The sequence below is a fragment of the Selaginella moellendorffii genome, unplaced genomic scaffold (genome assembly GCF_000143415.4).
Source record: "Selaginella moellendorffii unplaced genomic scaffold, v1.0 SELMOscaffold_80, whole genome shotgun sequence".
NCBI lineage: Eukaryota > Viridiplantae > Streptophyta > Lycopodiopsida > Selaginellales > Selaginellaceae > Selaginella > Selaginella moellendorffii.
In genome coordinates this window covers 757,421-778,454 of record NW_003314341.1, presented here as the reverse complement: position 1 = coordinate 778,454, position 21,034 = coordinate 757,421, and the positions used below count along the sequence as shown (strand labels likewise).

The following is a 21,034-nucleotide window of genomic DNA, read 5'->3' as shown; positions in this document are numbered from 1 at the left end:
CGTCAAATCTTTACCAACTTGATATTATCGGAAGGCTTTTGAATTCTGGAACAGAAATGTACTGATATGGTCTCGACTTATCGGCCAATATTGCCTTTGATCCTTCTTGGAAGTCACCTGTAAAGAAAAAGTCCAGAAAGAAAAAATATCAGATCCGACAGGAGATTTTTTTTTTCACAAATAATAAAACAAATGAGAAAAATTCAAGTCTACGTCTTGAAAAAAATCGGCAACTCTTGGCAATTTGAAGCACGCTTCGAAAAAGTTCAATATCTTTTCCCTCGGCCCGAGATAAACAATAATCCGTTGTCAAAGAGATCATAAAGCAATATTTCGTCAAAGAGGTCATACGTTTCTGGCGAAGGGTGAACAAGTGACATGAGAACTGTGCCGTCGAGAAAATGCACAAAGTTTCGGACGAAGTTGACAATGGTAGAGCTATTGATATCTCGTCCATAAAGAGTGTCTTCTTAACCATTTCACCTGTTAAAGAAAATTGTGTTAGCGGTAAGCTTATCTTGTGACTGTAGTCTACCTGTAGTGACGCGATTTCTTTGACCCCCTGAGACCTCACGAACCATCCCAACGTGTCTGCACAAACTTTCAGCCCACGAACTTTCATTATGTAACCTGTTGACAGACTCCAATGGCCTGGAAGCTAGCTATAATGCCTTGAAAACTCGGCAAGAGAAAGAAGAATAAATACCTTCATAAATGCATCGATCTCAGGGTCCGGGTGGATGTCGAGCTCCTTTTCTTTGCGTGACAACTCGCTCAGCATCTCTGGAATTTTAAAAGGTTATGTTTCATAAACAGTCCAGAGAAATCAAACCAGCTTTGTAGCCCCAGGACGTCCTAACAATAGAGTCATCCCGCACTGGAAACACTCTGTCAGTTTCCAGTTTCTTTAGTCTCCTTAAATCATGTCACCTCCCAGGTCTGATCACTCCTGTGACGTCCTTGACAATTGTGAAATTTTTTTTCTTGCTTGACAACACTTTGCAAGCAACCAAAATATCCCTGTGGGAGAAAGCCGCTTCTGTAAAAGACGATACTAGAGAACTTCGCCCACCTCTGCAAAGTTTCTAACAAAGTTGACAAGACTCGGGCTCTGGAGCCCGCGTACACTGACGCACAGATGCTCGAAACGCACTTCCACCTTGGGAAGCTCAATCCCAACTCTGTCATGCCAGCTACCCCGTTTTCAGTCTGTTTTAAGTAGGAAGAACAAAGCAAGAAAAAAGAGGGGAACTCGACCTGTCAATGCGTTCGCTCGAGCAAGCGAAGATTATCCTGATCGGTGCTAGTGAAAGGCGCGTCGAGGATGCGCTGCCTCTCGAGGCTGCTGAGACACCTGACATCCACCGGGATGTGCTTGTCGTTGTGCTTGAGGAAAGCCATCCGGAGGCGATCGTAGAGGAACTTGTACAATGCGGATCACAGCTGCATTGTCTTCCACGCCGCCGCCAGAGGATCTCCTCGCAAATGGAGATTCTGCGCCTTCCATACCTGGGAAGACGATCGCAGAGTTTCAAAACAATTGAGTATATTCTTATCCAACGGCACTTGTTAAGTCCAAAAATTGCACACACTCCCTCTCTCTCTCCGTTTCTTATCTTTCTTTTCTTCGGGAATATTTGATCGTGTGAGAGGTAAATTACACCTCCAAAAGTTTTCCGAATTGATCACGACTACTCCAGCTTTTATGTACACAAACGCGGCTCAAAACGAGCTCTCTCAGTTGCAACACAAAGGCCCGGAGCCTTGCTCCAAGTGTTGCCACAAACAAATCATTTGCCGGGGGTTTTGATAGTGCGCAATCTTATACCCATCCTTGCAGTTCTCGCTGAGAAAATTGGCGTCGCTGGCGTAGCTTACGTTCTTCTTGCGTACCCGACCATACTCTTCAATCCACGCACCCATTGCAACGTCCTCCAGCTTAAACAGCTGCAGCCAAACACGTTAGCCACTGGAAGAATTAAGTCTCGGCTACCTTGAGGCGCATCTCCTCGTTCCTCTTCACCACAAACCGGGCGATATCACGGGAAAAAATGTAGCCTGGACCGTGAGCCCAAGGAGGATACCGAGGAAGAGGCCACTCCTGACAAAGCGAGTGAGCCTCTTGCAAGAAAACTAGGGAATGAACCCACCTCTTCTGTGATATACCACTTGCTGCGGTAGTCACGGTTGGGTTTCGAGTCCCCTTCGATCAGTCCATACAAAAGAGCCTCGCTTCGGTTGGTCCGCCTAACGGAAGCGTACACTTCGTCCACCCTCACGAACGTGTCATCGTCAGTCTTCATCACGTACCGCGACTTGACAATCTTCGTCTGCAACCACAGGAGAAATTGAGAACAAACGGTAAGCAAGGAAAGAAAAGACACTGCTTACTGCATAGATGCAAATGGCTAGCGTTTTCAGCGTGATGAGGTTGTAGTAATCGATAAATGGTAACAGCTGAATGTCGCCATAAGCCACGGCCTCCTTCCACAGCTCCACATTCACCTGTTGGTTTTGGTCCTACAATGCCACAAGCTTTATCAGGTCGAATCGAAGGAAATGAAAAGCACAAACACCATACCAGTCCCACAAAGAAGCGCACCGCAATCTTACCAGACCTCACAAGCTCGTACTGCATCCAGGATCTCCTCACCGCCATCCTTCTCTCAAAGTTGTTCCCCGTGGAAAACACACCAATGAACATATCCAAGGCCTTGCCTTTGGGGGGCAAAGGCGGCGCTTTCAGGCGGTCCAAGTCTCGGAGCGTGTTTTGATCCTCGGAGGTGGGCAGTCCATTCGCAATGAGCGAGGTGAGAAACAAACTCCCCTCCAGCCGGACACTGCTCACCATCCACGGCTCCAAGTTCTGAAGAAGCACAGGAGAAAAAACTTGAGCTTGAGCATCAAAGCGAGATGAAAGAGCACCTGCCTGCCTATACTCGAACGACGTTACGTGCTTCCCGTCCACAGTTACGTGAAATCCATCCCATCCAGCCCACACCGTCGCAGCAAAAGGATGGCCGTCGGCATAAGGAAACCATGGTTTCTTGCCGTGCTGCTGCGTTATCGCACCAGGCCACTTCGAGGGAGGCGACGACGAAGCGTTTGCGTTTGCAGGCGAGTCTCGAATGCCCACTTGCGGGGCACACATCGCGAGACCATCCACTGCCACGAAAAAAGAGGAGGCAAACGTTAGAGAGAGGGAGAAGACATAAACACTTTGCACGATCGAGGTGGTGGTGGTGGTGGTGGTCAACCGAGAGTTTTAAGTACCTGTCCGGAGATCTTGCTGCGATGCCGGAGGAGGCGGGCATCGTTCCTCGTCCGCCCAGTCCGTGGCCGCAGTCCAAGTGTTTTGTACGATCACAGCTCGGGGAGAGAGCTGATCTCCGCCCAACCGGATGTTGTGATGGAGGATAATTGGCGCCTCGGCCCTCTCACCCGGGAAGCTCTGCCCGACAAGATCAATCCGGAAGTCGCCCATGACGCCGGCGGGCGCTCCGACCAGCGTGATGGACGAGTCCAGCACCAGGCCGCACGGTATGTCCGCCACAACGCGGCCCCCCTTGCTCAAGTCCGTGGCGTTGAGCCAGCTGACCGAGTAGGGGCAGTGGCGCTCCTCGCTGCTCGCCTTCCTGGTGGCGGCGGAGGCGGCGGTGTCCCTCAAAAACTCGAGCAGCTGCTGCCAGGCATTCCACGCGTCCGTCATCTTGGTCCTCGCCTCCGCGAAGAGATCCCGGCGAGCCATCACGGGCTTGAAGAGCTCCCACAGCGCCAGCGGCTGCATGCTGGATGGCGGGATCGACGACACCATAGCCACCAGGAGTTCCGTGGTGTCCACGTCGGTGGTGGCGGCGGCGGTGTCAGCGGGATCGGGAAGAGGGGCGGGAGCCGGCGCTGGGATGAGCTGCTCGAGCGCCGAGGCGGAGGCGGCGGAGGAGGCGGAGGTGGGCGCCATCGCCGCGCGGAGAACTGGCGCTGCCCAAGTCAGTTGCAGGGATCGCAGCGCCGGGCCTTCCACCATGAGCAGCCGGAGCAGCAGAGCTCCACTCACGAAGCTCACAACGGCTGCTATCGAGATCCCTCGGATTGCTCCCGCAATTCTCACGACACTGCTTTGCATCCTCGGATCCTCCTCCCTCCCCGATCTCCTCCCGCGATGATCCCAAGTCCACTCCCAACCTCCGGTCACAAAAGTCGCGATCTTGGGTCAACAACTTGGCTGCCATGGATCCGCCTCCTCCTCCTCCTCCTCCTCGCAAATCCTCCCAATTCTTTCACCATCGATCGCCGACCCCCCTGTGCTAACTTCCAAAGCAACCGCCATTGCTTTTCCCTGTCCACCGTGCTCGCTACGGCGCGCCGCTAGCCATATCCCTGTTTATCCTGCCTGCCTTTATAGCCTAAACTATAGTCCCTCCTCCTCCCTCCTCCTTAGGTAGCTCCGAGAGACGCTAATTTGGTTGCTAAAAGAGAGCTTTTAAAAGGTTTAGGTGATAGATCCACATGAATGAACCTGAGTTTCTTATTACACGCCTCCCCCTCGGGTCTCCTCGTCGTCCGAGTCTCCCTTGTCCCGGAAACGCGGATTCTTTTCCTGTGCATGGACCTCGTGTTAGTATATAACGCAAACCGGCTGGCGCGGAAAAACCAAAGAGTTTTTTTTTTTTTCTACCCGATTGTCCCTGTGACTGTAGCTCTTGACGCCATCCGCCGGCATTCGCTCGTCGTCCCTCCTCCGCTTGCGATCTGGGCATGACAGAGAAACTTAGTGCACCGATGGGAATGTTTGCAAAATGGGGAGCTTACCCCTGTTCCTGACACCACCACCATCTAAGCGAGCACAGGCAATGGAATCACCATCATCATTAGCACCCAGTAGAGCTTCACTTGAAAAGCACGAAAACACTCACAAGGATTCTTCACAATCGTTGACGACGTCGTTGCAAGGCCACCCGCTGAATAGTCGACCAAAGATCTACGACTCTCCAGCTCCTTTTGTACCAGCTTTCCATATCCTCCTCTGCGTGAGCTCGCTAGTTAAGGTCCGCGAATGTATGAGAAAAAATAAACGAGCAATGGAAAAGAAAGAAATGGATATCTGGATCATAGTCTGTGCGGTACTCATCCCGGACCTGCAAGGAAGAAAATGTGGAAGCCACTTAGAGAAGATAGCATCAATCTCTTTTACCTGGCCGCCACTCCTTCCCCTTCCCCACTGTCGCCCATCCTCAAAACCCCAGTCGAAATCCACACGAATCGGCCTGTCGTCGAGAATGGTGCCGCTTATGTACTTGACAGAGTCCTGGGCATCGTCTCGAGTGTAAAATCTGCCAAGAACAAGAACAAGAAGAAGATTCGTCAGTCCATCCAAGAAGAAAGAAGCAGCAAGACGGACATGATGAAGCAAAAACCACACGGCGTCTTGTTGTTCTTGTCCAGGCCCATGACGATCCGCTTGATCTCGCCGCAGCGCGAGAAGAGCTCGTACAGCTGCTCCTCGGTGGTGTAGAAGGAGAGATTTCCCACATAGACCGTGACCGAGGTCTGCAATGCCTCCTCATACTCCACCTGCGTGCCTGCGAATCGCCGATCCTTGTACGCCGATATTTCCTTCTTCTGCGCAGCTCGGGCAATCATCAGCAGCATTTCCATCCATCCAAGCGCCTTACCTTGAACAGGCTCGCCATCGCCCGAGCCCAAAAACCCTAAATGAGGCAAGGGTTATAGACTAAATAACGTTTAGACTTATTTCCAATTAGAGCTAATATAATATACAAAAGAATGAATGACAATAGCCTATTAGCTAGAGGAGCTGGCTGGCTATCTGGTGAGCATCACAAAACTGTCAAAGCCTCTGTGTTGGCCGGCGGTCCTTCGACATGGCCTTACTTTGGAGGAGCTATCCAAAACTCCCCCTCCTCCATCGCCCCCTCCCTCGTCATACTCTTCTTCCTCCAAGATGATCTCTTCCTCCTCTTCCTCCTCCTCCTCCTCCTCTTCTTCCTCCTCCTCCCTGTAATCCATGTCGTCTTCGTGATCCTGGCGAAGACGCTGCCGCTGCCGTCGACCACTGCTGCCACCGTTGCTGCTACAGCGTTTCGTGCTCGTTGCCACCACCCGGCCACCATCGAGCAGGCGGATGTGCTCTTTGGTCTTGCCGACTTTCTTGCACGCCGGGCAGAAGAACTCGCCGCTCGGCCCGAGCTCGTCACGCAGGCAAGCATCACAGTCGCCGTCGTTGCTCTCCGGCTCTGGGAGGTTGATGCAGCTGAAGTGGTACCACTCGCCGCAGCGATCGCACCCGATCATAGCTCGAGCCTCGTCGTAAGGCCTTCGGCAGATGCAATACAGCACGCTCCTTGCTCGCAATGCCTGAAAAGCATTCATTCATCCCGCTTAGAGAACGAAAGAAATTCCATTCTTCATACCGTTAGCTCCTTCGTCACAGTCACACGCAGCCCGTCAGCTTTCGAGATGAGCCTCATCACATCCTCCAGGGGTGTAACTCCACCGTCTTCCACCACCTGTATAGCAACTTAATACTTGAAATTCAGTGGATGCTTCCACAGCTTACCTGTTTAACGCGATTGGCCCAGGCAGACGCCTCTGCTTCTCGGCTTCTTACGTCGAGCAGCAACCCGTCTTCCGTTGGGACGCTCATGGCTACTGCCTGCACAGGCTGCGGGTTACAATCTAATTAAGAACCAGTGACTTACTTCTTCTAAAGCCCGGCAAATGGAACGAAAACAAGGCTTTTCAACGCTGTCCAGCAACTTTTTGGTGCGTATGCGCCAAGCACGCACAGCAACCGCACGCTTCACTTCGGCACTTGCGTCATCGTACACTTGCATCATGCATGCTGCCTGCGACACACTTCCATCAGATCTTGAAAAAGTCGACGAGTCAGGCTTACCTTTAAGGCGGACCGAAGGACTTGAAGATCCACCTCTCGTCTGTCATTGGCTAGCATAGGTGTCACAGTTTTATGTACCCATTCCTGCCACGTAAAGACAGATTCCAAGATACTTTCAACCAAATCCTCCTCTTCCACCCTGTTACGTGCAAAAACCGGGTTGTGGTTACTTTCTAGAAGATAAAAACTATACCTGCAATGTAGTGCTTTAGCTGCATTTGCAAGCTCAACTAGCGAAGACAGTGTAGCCTTTTGTGTTGCACACATCTGAAAGTTGAGAATAAGATTTGGCCAGATCCAATCGGCAGATATACACTACCTTACTGGTCACGTCATCCTTTGAAAATACTGCCCCAGACGATATAGCTGTACAAAACGGACACACGTATTGCCTTTGATTTTGTGTTATTGTTTGAAACTGTGTAACGCCGACGCAACGCGCGTGAAACCTGCTCAACCAGTATGATTAGAATTCTAAACTCTTGAAGCAGTGAAAACTTACCTATCCCTACATTTGTCACAGCTTAAAGAAGTGTTATCAGATTCATCTGCAGCTTCCTGGCATACGCAGGACCCTTTGATCTCTTTGTTGGACAGGCCAACAATCCGAAGAGCGTGATCTGCCGACCTTTTAAGCTGTCAACACAGACATTGCATTAGTACATCCAAACGCCTATATGCAGAACTTCACCTGAAGAAGACCGTCCCTAAGGTTATTATGTGCCGTGCCTACAACTTCCTCGCACCGTACTAACCACGCTCCAACTCCTACTATTTCCGTATCTAACAAGTCTACCTCCATACTTTGAATTATACTCGCTTCCCCTGCTTCCTGAAATAATCAAGAACCGAAGTGAGTAGAAGGGAACCAGGTAAATAACTAGAAAAAATGTTTCCTTAATTTCTTTTACCTGGAGGGAAAGCAGCTCTGGCAAGGAAAGAGTGGAAGTTCCATTAAATACCTTTTGAACTTCCGACTGCCAGGCTCTGATAAACAACAGTTAAGTTTCCGTGAGCTTCACAAATTACAATCAGCGAGATATACCTGTGGTCTTCAAGAACTTGTTGAATTTGAGAAACTTCCGAACGAAAATCAATCTTTAATGCCTGCAAATTGCACATGTGAAACATTGTTAATGTAAATCCGAATAGAAAACCAACCTTCGATTCCAGAAGCAACTGCTCAATTAGAATGGGAGAGACTTTAGTTTCGAAGTCCTCAATCAACGAAGTTACTTTCGAATGCCAGGTCTTGGCACGGTTTTTAGCTCTTTCCAGATACTTAAACACAAAAGAGTCTCGTGTCACCAGAACCATTTTTTTGCCGGTCTCGAGCAGCACTTCAAGAGCCTACAAAACGAGCAATGTATCATTGTAAAACAACAAACGTAGTAGTACCTGTATCGAAGGGCAACGCAAAAGCAGCTCCAGAGCTTTTAGTGTCCACTCTACAGCATCTACCAGATTTCGTACGTCGTCTAACTGTACAAGGACGACATTGTATGGTACACCTTGAGTTGCGATTTCGTGCAAACGGCATAACTGCACGCGAAGTTCCGCCATGTAGGAGGAGACCCGATCATTCGAGTCTAAGTCAACCGAAGTTCCGTTTCCAGTTAACAGCCCCCTCACGGGGTCCTGCACAATGGTTGCTTGATGGCTCCATTCTTCAAGATCTCGAAGGCAAGTTCGGAGGACTTTAAGCTCGGGAAGTAGGATAGGTGAGGAGTCCATCTCAGAGACTAGCTCCTGGAATAATAAAGAGTAAGTAGATGATAAACATGATAAGAGTATGCATGTACCTTTAGCGTACCGAGTTCGATGAGTTTCACAGTTTTCATAGAATCTTTCGTGCAAAGGTCTGCTAAATTGGATGCGCGGGGCAACCAAGAATCTGCTCGGTTGACTACATTCTTCACATCGGGAAGGCACGCTAAAGCTACATTTATAGTTTCGGATTCACTGCAAAACGAAGTGTCAATATAGCAGAAAGCCATAACAAGAAGGGCTCACCTAACAAGCTCAAGGAACACATCGTAAGTTGCACCCAGCCCCAGCGCTTCCCGGGCTTTTCCTTCCCAAGATAATGCTGCTCCCGTAATGCTGCGAACTTCTAAAAACAAGTCTTCATTCCTGGCACATGTATATGAAGCCAAAGCGTAAGAAATGTAAACAAAACGCATTAATGGTTTACCCATTCGCTTCTTCCGAAAGCTCGACCAGGACACTAGTCGGAGATCGGCAGCTTAAAGCCTACAAAGAGAAAACTGTCAGGGACGTCCAAGGAAAGAAAAAAAAAATTACGTTAGATGCTTTCTCCATCCAGGAAAATCTCTTTAGCTCCATTTTCACCGTGCTCAGTTCGTCCACTGGAAGAGTAAGTATAAGAGCTTTATAACAAAGACGAAGACAAAAACAAACCCTGAGCTCGCAAGGACTCGCTAGCTTCAACCAAATCCTTCAGAACTACGACTACAGAACCGTAGTCCCTTTGATCATGAAGTGTTTTTAGCGCGACTTGAGCGCGTTCAGACCAGGATCGAGCTTCCAAAAGATAATTACTGAGTATGTCAACTTGAGGTAGTCTAACTGGTAATCCACTTGCTTCGGACAGAATTTCTTCAAGCTCCTATTTAGAAAGCTCAAATCAGAGAAAGCAAACATAAAGTAGCACCACAAACCTGAACAGGTGGATTGCATTCGAGCAACTCACTTGCATGTTGTTGCCAGCTTTCCGCCTTCTTAACCACCACGTCCAACAAACGCTTCTCGGGAACCATCACGGACAACTTTAAACCCTGCGTGCTGGTGATTACAATCGTGAACTCAAGAGAAAACATTGATACCTCAGATTGCAACTCAAGCAATTGACTTAAATCGGCTAGTTCTCGCTTCTGGCTTTCTTTTCCCGTAGAAAGGAGTCTCTGAACTCTCTCAGACCATAACTGAAGCACAAAACACAAAATGTCAAATCCAGCAGACAATCTACTGTCTGACCTGAGCAGTGGTAAGGATTTCCTGCATCTTCTGCGCCTCGGGAAAGTCGAAGGGCAGACGAAGAATTTCATGCTGAAGCTTCTGCAGCGATCGGACCTGTAACGGGAATGTTAAATGCTAGAAAAACACATAGACATTTGTCTAGTCACCCACGTCTGGCGAGGAAGACAACAAACGGATCCCAATTTGCTTTTGTAAGTTACATCCATCCCGCACAAAAGGCTGCACATACGTACATTTTTAGTTTGCCGAGTTGAAAGAAGGCGTACCTTGAGCTTTGAGGCATATGGTTCGACACAGGGTAAAGGATCTGCTGCCACCAAATCGCTCACCCGGGACAGCAGGACTCGAGCACTTTTGCTATCGTGAAGCCTCTCTTGCACAGCATTATAACATGCGGCAACGTCTTTTGCCCAGTTATACCTGAAAGCCAAAGTACTTTCCAGTCGGCGAACCTCGTCCATCTCATGCCCTGCCCACAAGAACTGCTCCGCTTGCCGCAGTAAATCCTCGACATCAGCTAACAAAGGGACCTTCGAGTTGGCAGAAGCAGCTCGGGAGATCCAATTGCTCGCAAGTTGCATCAAGGAAATATCATTCCTCTTGAGCTATAAAAACAAGTCAATGCACAAGCTCGAATGCCAGCCTTCTTGTACCTCTTTGCACTGGAGAATGTCGGTTTTATTGTCTTCCTTCACGTGGCAAATTTCTGATCCTATGTCGTCGAGCTCGGCCAAAGAAAGCCTATAAAGGAGGCACTTTTTGTCAGCGCTGCATTCGCAGAGTTGCTCCGCGTGCTGAAGCAAAAAACCAGAAATATTAGCTTTTGAGTGCTAAAAGTCCGTATTACTTACCTCCAGGCATACGGCATTTCCAGGACGACAAGAGCACACCACAGCCGAGAGATGTAAATAATAACGACATATGATGCATTCGGCATCCTGCACATCAAAATATAAGAAAGAGTCAAATATATTTCAGTGAACCAGACCTCTTCTTTGCCAACATTAGTGTACGCACGCGGTTGCATACGCGAACTTTTCACCATTCCACGTTGCCAAAGCTCTTCTCTTAGCTTGCGCTCTAAGGAAGTTATGCGTATCAATTCATTTTGCATCCAGGAGCAACCTTTTCCGGCCCCTTCGTTCTAGGACACAAACATTTAGGCTTCTATAGAACGCAAATAAAAACGCACTCACCTTGGCAACGACACAAAGGAGCTCCTCGTGTGAAAGAACAGCAGCTTTGTGAAAGAACCTATAGCGCTCGATGCTAAATCTTCCAAACGGAATCCAGTCCAGCGGAGCAAAATTGACAGCTTCTGCGCAATTGAATCCTGTAACGAAGGAGAAAGTCAGTACTACTTCTAGCAACAACAGTCTCACCATGATTAAATCCTCCGTGATAAGACCGTGGAAAGGTGATGACAAAATTTCCAGGCTCCTAAAACCAAGAAGGAATAAGAAAAAAGCCACTGGAAACACTAGCTTACCTGCAAAGTTGTGCACACAGGCACGCCTTTATCCCGCAAAACTGCTGGATTTAGCATCGTAACCAGTTGAAAGAGCAAGTCCGGCTGTGCATGAAATAAATCTGGGAACGTCGACCGCATAACCTGTGCAAGTGAAGAAAACGTTAATCTGCACAATCACACCCAAAAGGAAGACTCTACCTCTTCAAACGCGTCGTAAGCACTGCCAGGTACACTATACCAGCATTTAGGCTCTCCCCTGCAGGGAAGTAATCAGTACCCAGAGAACACAAAACGAGTTAGCATACCAGTGGAGGTAATTCACAGAGTAGAAACAATGATCTTCGTAATGCCAGCAGAACGAGGAGAAGAGCATTCCCACGTACAGCCATGGTACAATAACTCCTGGTATGTTCTCATTTACCAGCCGGAGCATTGATCCATTAAGCTTAGGAAAGTTATTTAGATTCCACGGGCTGTTTGCGTGCGCTTCCCACGAATCCTGCTTAGCCCACTTCGGAACAGCATCATTCGGACGAGGAAACCCACTTCCATACACAGACGTATCGAGGTCGCTTCCATAGAGCACTTCAACAGGTCCTGTGGATCTTTCGACTATCTCCCAGAACTGCTCTTCCACATCAGAGTAAGTCACGGGACGCCCGCCAAACCACTTCTTCTTGAACCGGTCACACATCCGTCGGAAAGAGTCCAGGGTGTGCCGATTGCCTTGAGAGAAGCCGAATGTTTCCTGTTCGGACGAAACGCAGTCGAGGCAGTACCACCTTCCAGAGGGCATTTCCGAGAGAGGAGGGGAGAGGCAATACATATGCCACGCTCGATCACAGAGGTCACAGTTGAGCATAAGCTGCTCATGCGCTCCGCTACGGCATTGCTCGCAAGACTGGTCCCCAAGCCTTTGCTGCATCGAGGCTTCATCTTCCGATTTAGTTCGCTTTGGCGGCTCCACCGAAGCACTCACTTCATCTTCAGCCAGCGACCTCTTCCTACCAATCTTCACGTCCACTGCATCACCAGTCCCGACGTTACCACTTGCTTCGGGCACTGCTTGTGGTGGCTGTTTCGCCAAGCCTTCTGCACGATGGCGCTCATATTCCAGCAGATGTTTCTCGTAAAGGTGGCACAGGTTCGCAGGAGCAGCAGTAGAAAACGAGGCGGGACTTACGTCCGGCTTCACCATCCGCAGCACTTCCCCCCACTTCCGCTGCTCCATAACCTTCTCATAGCCTCCATACCGCTTGACGCAGTTGTAAGCCTTACAGAGGTCAAGCTCTTCCCCGCAAAACTGAGGCCAGCTCTCGAGAACTCGCCCCTGTGACTCGAGAAACCTGTCGAACTCGAAGCGAAAGGTGTCTGGATTTAAGGCCGCCGACCTCTCTTGGAGCTGATGTATAGCCTGAAGCTTGGTCGGAAAGGAGAAGGACTGGAGATCTAGCGCAAACGGAGGATCCCAAAACTTTGGAGGAACTATCCTGCACAGGCCGTATGGCTCCGCCAAGTGACGAATCTGTGCGATGTACTCGAGAGGATCGCTAAACTCCTCCTCCGTCGGGTAAAACACCGGAGCCTCGGGGAGCCCAAGCCCAGAGCAGCCTTCTTTCTTGTTGTAACTCCTAGGAAACTCTTTTCTCCCTCTAGCCATAAAAGAAACCTCTACACACCGCTAAACGAGCCCAAATCCCTGCGTCAATCCCCTTCCTACCCTGAGATTTGCGAGGCTGGACCTCCCAGATCCATAGCTCTCGCTAGCTGCCGATTAAACCTCACAATCCTGCACCCATTCTCATCCAGCGGCGGAGAGATTTCTAAGCGAACTCCCGGCCGATCATCCCAGGGATCTAGAATCCACCTCTACTTCCTGCTGCCACCGACTTACCGGCGAATCGAATCGAGGCCTAGCACGATCACCGCGAGCTGATGCGCCGCATCCGGCCCCTGTCGAGCAGAACGGGAAACCCTAAGGTCGAAAGTCTCCACACAAAAAAAATTAAAATAAAAATCTAAGAAGAGGGGACGTCTATGATTCCAGAGAAGATACCGTCCACCGCTATGAAAGTCAATCACCCATTGACTGTGGTCAATCACACACTTGTTTGACTGTCCTCTCTTTTCTGTGAGGAGGAAAGAAAGCTTTGCAGCCACTGACGATGGCGAGCATCATCGCTACCACTTTGGATCAAGTTTACGAGCATGCTGGCGATGCCTGGAGTCGGAACAAAGCCGCGATGGAGCATTTCGTCCACGATTCGACACGCTAGCTCGATGTTTCGCTGCTTGCAGCACTGGCGGACGAGAAGAGCGTGAGTCACAGCGTCGGGCCAGCATTCTCTCCTCTCTCGCATCTCTCCCCAAAACTTCGCCACCGCCTCCTCCAATCTACCATCGCAGCACAAGCATCCCAGCAGCGCGTTGAACGACAGAGTGTCTGGAGCACACCCGCTGTGGAGAAGCTCGCCGAAAACTCGGTAGCCATCGGCCGATCGCGCTCGCCCAGCTCCAAAGTAGCCGTCGAGCAGCGTGTTGTAAGTCACCAGGTCGCATTCAATCCCTGCCACCTTCATGCTCCGGTGAACCTTTCCCGCGGCTTCCATCTCCCCGGACTTTGCCAAGGCATTGAACACCATGTTGAAAGGGAGCGTCGGCCACGAGCACCCCTTGTTCTTGGTCATCTGCTCGACGAGCTCGAGAGCTTCGTGTATCCGCCGCTGCTTGCACGACTCGGAGACGAGGATGGTAAACGTCACCGAGTCGGGATGGCAACCAAACCGGCTCATTTCTTGGAAGAGCTGCTTGCTTGCCTCAAACCGTCCGAGCTTGGCAAACTTGTCGATCACCACATTGTACATGAAGACGGTTGCCTGGCGTGCCGAGGCCGAGTCCCGGACAAGTGTCACGGCCCTGTCCACCTCTCCAGCTTTGCACAGTCCAGTGACCACCGTGTTGAGCGTCACACTGCAGCGGCACCGCCCCAGCCTCGCCATCTCCTTGAACAGCGACAAGGCTCCCTTGCTGTCCCCGGCCTTGAAGTGGCCATCGATGATCGTGTTGAAAGTGAACTCGTCCGGAGCGACGCCACACTCGTCTTCCATCCGCCTCACCAACGCGTCCGCCTCGCCAACTTTGTTTGCCTTGCACAACCCGTGGATCATGATGTTGAAAGTTCGCAAGTTTGGCTTGCTCCACCTCTGGCCGCCGCTCAGCATCCTCTCGAACAGCCTTGACGCATCGTCGACCCTTCCTTCCTTCAGGTGGCCGCTTATCAGTGCCGTGAGAAGTACAACGTCTGGGACACATCCGACCCTGTCCATGACCTCGAGCACACTCTCGGCCTCGAGGGCCCGCTTGGCTTTGCACAAACCGTGCACGAGAAGCCCGAAAGTCAACTCGTTTGGTGAGCACTGGAGCCACACCATCTCGTCCACAATGTCCAGAGCTTCCTTGAACTTCCCAGCTTTGGACAGGGACTGGATCACGGTGTTGAAAGTGAAGATGTCCGGGACGCGCTTCTTGACTTTCATCTCTCGAAACAGCTCCACTGCCGCTTCGTTTCTGCCCCGCTTCACGCAAGCAGCGATGACAATGTTGTAGGACATGGAGCTGGGCAGCTTCATCTTTCGAAACACCGCCATGGCGTGGTCGTATTTTCCGACCTTGCACAGGCCACCAATGAGAGCCTCATAGAGTAGCTCGTGCCGCACCGGTGCTTCTCGGTCTCGCAGTGCCGCCGAGAGCTTCTGGCAAGCCTCTTGAATCCTCCCGCCCTTGCAAAGCCCGTGGAGAAGAATGTTGTACGTAAAAGCGTCGGCCTTAACGAAGCTCCGGCTCATCTTCTCGTACAGCTTCATGGCGTGCTCCACCTTGTTCACCTTGAACAGGCCGTCGAGGAGGCTGTTGCACGTCACAGTGTCGGGGTAAGGCCCTTTGTCCATCATGCCATGGACGAGCTCCGCCGCATCGTCCACGAGACCACCCTTGCACAGCGAGTCCACCACGATGTTGCAAGTCTTGACATCCAGGCATGCGATGCTTTGCATTGTCTTGAAAAGCTCCAGAGCTCGCTCCATGCTTCCCGCTCGGCAATGTGCCAGCACGAGGATCCGGTAGCTAATGTCGTCGGGATTGCATCCTTTGGCCCTCACGGTCTGGAAGAACTCGTAAGCGTCGTCGCATTTGCCAGCCAGCCGGAAGCCATTCAGGATAGAGTTGCAAGTCACCAGGTCCGAGTAGAAGCTACCGTCGGTGATGATATGCGCCACCCTGCAAACCTGGTCGGCGGTGGCGGCCCGGCACACGAACTCGAGCAGCGGGCGATTGAGGCCGAAGGAAGGAACTCTTCCAATCTCTATAGCGCTCTGGAAGAGCTCGAAGGCCTTGGTGGGAGCTGCAGCAGCCATGAGGAGCCGGAAGGTGCCATCTTCTGGATAGCAGCTGTGGAGCATCATGAAGTGTAGAACTTGGCTTGCGAGCGCATACTCGTCGGCTTCGAGCAGCAATCCAAGGAAAGCGTTGCAAAGAGTGATGTTGGGCTTGAAAACTCTGGCCAGCCTCGTGAAAGCTTCCATAGCCCGCGCAGCGCTTCCAGCCCCCATGTAAGCGCGAAGCAAAGAATCCACGAGACTGGAGCCCGTGTTCCGGCACTTGAGGATCACTTGATCCAGCAGCCAATCCAGCAGCTGCCCGCGATCTCGATCAAGAGCCAAGACCTCCAGCATTGCCTCATAGGCGGCTGGCTCGTGCTGGAACCTCTCTTGCCGCTGTGCCCACTGGAAGAAGCAAGACAAGAGTCCCACATCGGTCGATCGCTGGAGCACCGAAGCCACTAGCTGAGGCCGCAAGTCGAGATTGAGGGACTTGAGCTCCGATCGCCATGCCGGGGATAATCCGCCGCCACGGAAGAGAATGGAGCATACCTTGTCAATCTCATCCGTATCCTCCCTGTGATCCTGCGCGGCAGCGGGAGAGGAGCAGCACAAGGATCGCAGGCCGCATTGCCGCGGCTGGATCAGAATCGGCGTCGTCGTCCTCCACCGCCATAACAGACGACGCATCCATACACGAAGAACCCTAGGCTACTGGTGCCCTAGATTGTTAGCGAGAGGAGATTCATGGGAATTTTTGGGCGCGCCTTCCAGTACGTCTTGAATGAGCTCCTGGTAGAGCGGCTGTCCAATAGGTAAGGATCGATTGGAAGCTCGAGCTCGCTAAATCTCCCTTGCCCCATTCATCAGCGTCGCGTTCCAGAGATTTGCCGTGCGATCGTCCAAAGCCATGGAAGAATTGGCACAGAAAGGTCAAGCTCTAGCTAGCCTTGGTAGTATCCTCGCTCACAACCGAATTTTTCGCAGGCGCCCAAGGCAAAGACGCCATAGCTGAGAACTTGCGGAGCATAAAAAACGAGGTTTGCGAGCACAATGTGTCAAGGCATCGTTTTGATTCGCATTCTTGTTCTTCCAGGTGGAGAGAAGCCTCAAAGACAACGCAAGATAAGCTCTTGTTCTTCCAGGTGGAGAGATAAGCTAGGAGAGGAGAGTGTAAAAACCCTTCCACATCGAATAGAAAGAACGCTCTTTCATGGCCACCGTGCTGGTGGATGCTCTCAAGAAGTGTGCCGATGTGGGCGAGTGCCGGAGAATCCACGCCTTGGCGGTGGAATCAGGGCAGGAATCCAATACGTTCGTGGCGAGCACGCTAGCGGTGGCGTATGCGCGGTGCGCGAGGATGGACAATGCGCGCAGGGTGTTTGAGGGAATGCCGCCCTCTCGGTCTAATCTGGTGCCTTGGACGGCGCTGGTACTGGGCCACGCGCAGGCGGGCGAGGGCGATTTGGCGCTGGAGCTCTTCCAGGCCATGCTCGCCGAGGGCTGCCGCCCGGATTCGCGAGCGATGGTGGCGGCGCTCAAGGCTTGCGCGAGCTGCGCGAGTAGAGAGCGCGGTATCAAGACGAAGCTGGAGGTGCTGGAGAAGGGCATGGCGATCCACGCGCACTGGGAGGAGTTCCATCCCTGGAATGTGTTCGTGGCGACGTGCTTGGTGGATTTGTATGCCAAGTGTGGGAGCACGGCCGATGCGACCAGAGTTTTCGAGGTGATGCCATCGCCCTCGCGCACGGTCGTGTCGTGGACGGCATTGATCACGGGCTACGCGGACAATGGCCAGCCTATGGCAGCGCTGGAGCTCTTCCAGCGGATGCTACACTCCAGTTGCGCTCCAAACGAGCTCACATTCGCGGCCGCGCTCAAGGCTTGCTCGTGTTGGCATGGCGATTGGAATTGGAAGTTGGAAACCGGCATGGCGATCCACAGCCTCGCTCGAGCTCGCGGCTGCGACACTCACGCCGGCGTCGCCGCCACCCTTGTCAAGCTCTACGCGACGTGTGGTAGAGTCTGTGAAGCCTACCACGCGCACAGCCATGGCGGCGCCGCCACCCCCGCATCGTGGACTGCGCTGGTGCGTGGTTGCGTGGACAGCGGCCACTGGGAACTTGCTCTAGACTTCTTCGTTGATTCGATGCATCGTGCTCAAACACTCACTGGGGCGATCGTCGTCGCGGCGTTGCTAGCATGCTCGGCCATCGCGGCCCAAGAACAAGGCGTCGCCACCATTGGAGATGGAAGTAGCGTGAAAATGGTGTCGCTGGAGAGAGGAATGGCGATCCATGCTGCTGCTGCCGCGGCTCCTAGATTCGAGCGGGACATATACGTGGACAACAGCTTGATCGAGATGTATGTCAAATGCGGGAGCTTGGCCGACGCTCTTGCGGTCTATACCCGGATGAAAGCTCGCGACTCCGTGACGCTCACTTGCCTTGTTCTTGGCTGTGTGGAGAATGCCCAAGGAGAGCTCGCCATGGAGGTCTTGAGGAGCCAACTTCGGGATCTAGGAAGGCCAGACGCCCAAACTTTGGTGGCGGTACTCAAGGCTTGCGGGAGTGTGGGAGCTTTGAAAGACGGAAAGGCCATCCACGGCGAGCTGTGCCGGTCTGGATGGGAGGCGAGCACGCCGGCGCTGGTGACTTGCTTGGTGAGTTTCTACGCGGGGTGTGGAGGATCCGGCATGGCCGACGCACAGCTCGTGTTTGATTCCGGAACTCGGCCGGGGCTCATCACTTGGAACGCTCTCATCGCCGGCTATGGCTGCCAAGGCGAGGCGGTGCGAGGCTTGGAAATGTTTTGGTTGATGGTGGAGCAAGGAGTTGTGCCGGATGGTGCCACCTTCGTTTCACTGCTGGCAGCGTGTAACCATGCCGGCCTTGTGGACGAGTGTGATCGGCTATGGAGTGTGATGGTATTCCGGTTTGGAATCCGGCCAAGCATGAACCACTACCAGTGCGTGACAAACGCTCTCAATCGGGCAAGCAAAGCCACGTAGGTGGCGCAGAAAAGGTATGCTTGTGTTTATAAACAGGATTTTATTTCTCTACATTAGGGTTAGGGGATGCAACGACGAGACAATGATCCGCTTGGCATGTTCAAGAATTGGAAGCCAGATCGAGTCCACAAAGCGGTGATGGAGAATTCCAGGATCAGGGTGGGTGCCGCAGCGACTCAAGGTGCAAAACGTCGAATGGAAGATGTTTACACTGTGATCCCCGACCTGGACGCCAAGAGCTCCTTCGTTGCGGTCTATGATGGCCACGGCGGCTGCGCGGCGGCGCGCTTCTGCGCCCAGAATCTCCACAGGCACCTCGTCGCCAATCCACACTACCAAAAGGGCGACTTTGCTTCTGGATTCCGCCAGGTTTTCCTCGAGATGGACGAGAAGATGCAAACCAAGGCAGGAATCCAGGAGCTGGAGAGGCTCGAGCGCGAAAACACATCACCTTTGTATTCCTGGAACAGTATCACGGGAACATCGCCTGGGTCTCACGGGACGACCGCAGTGGCCGTCTTGATCCGCGATGACAAGCTCGTTATCGCTCACGCCGGCGATAGCTATTGCATGATCTGGCGAGACAACAAGGCGGTGCCAGTGACGATCGATCACAATGTCCAGTCGCGGCCGGACGATGCCGAGCGCGCGAGCAAGGCTGGTGCGGTCGTCATGAAGAACAAGTGGATCCAGCTGAATGGTGTGAGCGTCGGGGGCGAGGTCGGCGCCATTGGACTCCAGGTGACGCGATCTCTGGGGGATTTTCGATGGAAGAGCAACGCTGGTTTGGGACGAGACGAGCAGGCGGTAGTGGCTCTGCCCGACATTGTGGAAATTGATCTCCGGGATGGGGGCTGCGAGTTTTTGGTGCTAGCGTCGGATGGTGTGCCCCGGGATTGCGTCGAGAGCATTTGTCCCAGTGTCCACGATTGGCTGGTTGAGCAAGAAGAATCTAGGCACGGTGGTGATGGGCAGGCTATGCAGCTCGCTTTCTTTTGTGATAGCATGCAAGCCATGAGTGTCGAAGACAATAAGACGGTGGTCGTGGTGCAGCTCAAGCGTCCTCACGGCTAGATTTCATCGTGTTTAAAGATTCTAACTGGGGTTTTGCATTAAATATAATTACGTAATATTGATTTTATTTTTTTTAAATTTAAAATTGTGAGGAATAGAAATATGGCTATGATGCCATATATAATTAAACCTTTATTTTGTTAAGCCACTATATATTGATTTCAAAACATAAAATATATAAAAAGGAGGCACAATATAAAATAATATACTAAAAAATGTATTTTTTTTTCCAATTGTAAGTGCTAAAGATATAGGAATAGGTATATTAATTAGGGTTTAAACCTATACTTATATACAAAAATGAATGAACTAGATTCAATCTCAAATAAACGGTTCATATGCTATAGTATTATAATTAGTGCACTACCTATACATGTAATATATGTATATTTACAAACTTTATACCATCCTCCCCTCTAAGAAATGATAATAAGTCAAGTGGAATATTTAGAGCTTCCACTAGGCAATGATAAACTATTATAAGAATCTGAAGCTCCTATAAAACCACCAATAATGTTATTGACAACTATCATTAAACAAAACCTAAAGCCATAGTATAATCATTAGTCAACTACATAATCTTGATGCACCACTTGCAACTCTGTATATAGTTGCCTCTTTGTTGACTTCTCTTTTTATGTCCCTACAAACAAAGGTGTATTACACTTTTGTAAATTGAGTGACAACCAAAGTAAAACAAATGGCTAACTCTATTAATCATTTCTTTGTCGGCAACAACTGGAAGGTGTTTGAGTTGGTACTGCATCCATATTAGATAAAAAGGTTACCTTTACTTATTTAAGTTAGTGCATTTCTCATATAATATGAATACTATGAACTTTTTCTAAAGTTGTTTTTTTAGTGGTGCTATAGACAGGAGTATGCATTGATAAAGACGTTGATCTTCCCTAAGGGAGGGGGGGGGGGAGGGGGGGCAATGCTGTAAATGTGACTTCGGGTCTTATGGTCTCCACACAAGCTAGTTGAGAAACTAGTTAGAACATGTTAGACCGGAAGGGCATTAAGGAAGGAAATTTTAAGTTGTCATTAAGTCAAACATATTTGATATAATGACAAAAAACTCATGTTGTTGGCTTGCACTTGCTAGTGTTGAAAACCCTTACAATATTAAAATTAGTCCCTCAATATTCGCTATATGATAGTTTACCGTATTTGCTAAACATCCT

At 50.9% G+C, this 21,034-nt stretch overlaps 6 protein-coding genes across 6 annotated transcripts; 2 read left to right on the top strand and 4 right to left on the bottom strand.

Annotated features, from left to right (window-relative positions):
* Positions 1-1,636: 1,636 nt before the first annotated feature.
* LOC9658109 (beta-1,3-galactosyltransferase GALT1) lies at positions 1,637-4,350 on the bottom strand. Its single transcript, XM_002987257.2, has 7 exons — positions 3,274-4,350; positions 2,930-3,165; positions 2,582-2,866; positions 2,392-2,520; positions 2,151-2,330; positions 1,994-2,101; positions 1,637-1,947 (listed from the first exon to the last, which is right to left on the bottom strand). Exons 1-7 carry the CDS (start codon positions 4,121-4,123, stop codon positions 1,738-1,740), a joined length of 1,998 nt encoding a protein of 665 aa, XP_002987303.1. The 5' UTR covers positions 4,124-4,350; the 3' UTR covers positions 1,637-1,737.
* Positions 4,351-4,458: 108 nt separating this feature from the next.
* On the bottom strand, positions 4,459-5,705 carry LOC9658108 (nuclear cap-binding protein subunit 2). Its single transcript, XM_002987256.2, has 8 exons — positions 5,673-5,705; positions 5,399-5,619; positions 5,192-5,330; positions 5,102-5,135; positions 4,914-5,027; positions 4,810-4,833; positions 4,676-4,749; positions 4,459-4,597 (listed from the first exon to the last, which is right to left on the bottom strand). The coding sequence occupies exons 1-8, from the start codon at positions 5,688-5,690 to the stop codon at positions 4,529-4,531; spliced, it is 693 nt and encodes a 230-aa protein (XP_002987302.2). The 5' UTR covers positions 5,691-5,705; the 3' UTR covers positions 4,459-4,528.
* Positions 5,706-5,729: 24 nt separating this feature from the next.
* Positions 5,730-13,387, bottom strand: LOC9658107 (lysine-specific demethylase 5D). Its single transcript, XM_002987255.2, has 31 exons — positions 11,693-13,387; positions 11,586-11,643; positions 11,406-11,528; positions 11,299-11,356; positions 11,113-11,249; positions 10,905-11,060; positions 10,768-10,854; positions 10,570-10,710; positions 10,183-10,521; positions 10,067-10,135; positions 9,914-10,009; positions 9,763-9,861; positions 9,598-9,714; positions 9,338-9,545; positions 9,221-9,285; positions 9,111-9,169; positions 8,930-9,049; positions 8,719-8,878; positions 8,315-8,665; positions 8,078-8,266; positions 7,962-8,023; positions 7,828-7,903; positions 7,608-7,748; positions 7,419-7,552; positions 7,236-7,365; positions 7,110-7,183; positions 6,917-7,055; positions 6,720-6,866; positions 6,578-6,673; positions 6,432-6,527; positions 5,730-6,375 (listed from the first exon to the last, which is right to left on the bottom strand). The coding sequence occupies exons 1-31, from the start codon at positions 13,045-13,047 to the stop codon at positions 5,824-5,826; spliced, it is 5,634 nt and encodes a 1,877-aa protein (XP_002987301.2). The 5' UTR covers positions 13,048-13,387; the 3' UTR covers positions 5,730-5,823.
* Positions 13,104-16,453, bottom strand: LOC112341273 (pentatricopeptide repeat-containing protein At3g22470, mitochondrial-like). The gene is made up of 3 exons (XM_024661165.1): positions 13,592-16,453; positions 13,282-13,340; positions 13,104-13,176 (listed from the first exon to the last, which is right to left on the bottom strand). The coding sequence occupies exons 1-3, from the start codon at positions 16,451-16,453 to the stop codon at positions 13,104-13,106; spliced, it is 2,994 nt and encodes a 997-aa protein (XP_024516933.1).
* Positions 16,454-16,473: 20 nt separating this feature from the next.
* LOC9663027 (pentatricopeptide repeat-containing protein At4g39530) lies at positions 16,474-18,773 on the top strand. The gene is made up of 4 exons (XM_002987308.2): positions 16,474-16,578; positions 16,634-16,695; positions 16,751-16,803; positions 16,860-18,773. The coding sequence occupies exon 4, from the start codon at positions 16,977-16,979 to the stop codon at positions 18,771-18,773; it is 1,797 nt and encodes a 598-aa protein (XP_002987354.2). The 5' UTR covers positions 16,474-16,578; positions 16,634-16,695; positions 16,751-16,803; positions 16,860-16,976.
* Positions 18,774-18,796: 23 nt separating this feature from the next.
* On the top strand, positions 18,797-19,885 carry LOC9663026 (probable protein phosphatase 2C 21). The gene has a single exon (XM_002987307.2). It carries the CDS (start codon positions 18,840-18,842, stop codon positions 19,845-19,847), a length of 1,008 nt encoding a protein of 335 aa, XP_002987353.2. The 5' UTR covers positions 18,797-18,839; the 3' UTR covers positions 19,848-19,885.
* The last annotated feature ends 1,149 nt before the right edge of the window (positions 19,886-21,034 follow it).

Bases quoted from the DNA above. Each gene is read 5' to 3' on its own strand.
- LOC112341273 (XM_024661165.1), bottom strand. From the start codon at position 16,453: ATGCGTCGTCTGTTATGGCGGTGGAGGACGACGACGCCGATTCTGATC. The intron at 13,341-13,591 runs GTAAACTTGATC...TCTGCTCGACAG, and splicing joins CAGGCATCGCCAGCATGCTC to GGGCCGGATGCGGCGCATCA. The intron at 13,177-13,281 runs GTAAGTCGGTGG...GAATGGGTGCAG, and splicing joins GGCCTCGATTCGATTCGCCG to GATTGTGAGGTTTAATCGGC.
- LOC9658108 (XM_002987256.2), bottom strand. The intron at 4,834-4,913 runs GTGAGTGTTTTC...GTGCTCGCTTAG, and splicing joins AACGATTGTGAAGAATCCTT to ATGGTGGTGGTGTCAGGAAC. The intron at 4,750-4,809 runs GTAAGCTCCCCA...TGTCATGCCCAG, and splicing joins TGGTGGTGTCAGGAACAGGG to ATCGCAAGCGGAGGAGGGAC.
- LOC9663027 (XM_002987308.2), top strand. From the start codon at position 16,977: ATGGCCACCGTGCTGGTGGATGCTCTCAAGAAGTGTGCCGATGTGGGC.
- LOC9658107 (XM_002987255.2), bottom strand. From the start codon at position 13,047: ATGGCTAGAGGGAGAAAAGAGTTTCCTAGGAGTTACAACAAGAAAGAA. The intron at 11,250-11,298 runs GTGAGACTGTTG...CCTTCGTTACAG, and splicing joins TCACGGAGGATTTAATCATG to GATTCAATTGCGCAGAAGCT. The intron at 11,061-11,112 runs GTGAGTGCGTTT...TTTGTGTCCTAG, and splicing joins TCCTTTGTGTCGTTGCCAAG to AACGAAGGGGCCGGAAAAGG.
- LOC9658109 (XM_002987257.2), bottom strand. From the start codon at position 4,123: ATGCAAAGCAGTGTCGTGAGAATTGCGGGAGCAATCCGAGGGATCTCG. The intron at 2,331-2,391 runs GTAAGCAGTGTC...CTGTGGTTGCAG, and splicing joins TAGCCATTTGCATCTATGCA to ACGAAGATTGTCAAGTCGCG. The intron at 2,102-2,150 runs GTGGGTTCATTC...TCGCTTTGTCAG, and splicing joins AGTGGTATATCACAGAAGAG to GAGTGGCCTCTTCCTCGGTA.
- LOC9663026 (XM_002987307.2), top strand. From the start codon at position 18,840: ATGCAACGACGAGACAATGATCCGCTTGGCATGTTCAAGAATTGGAAG.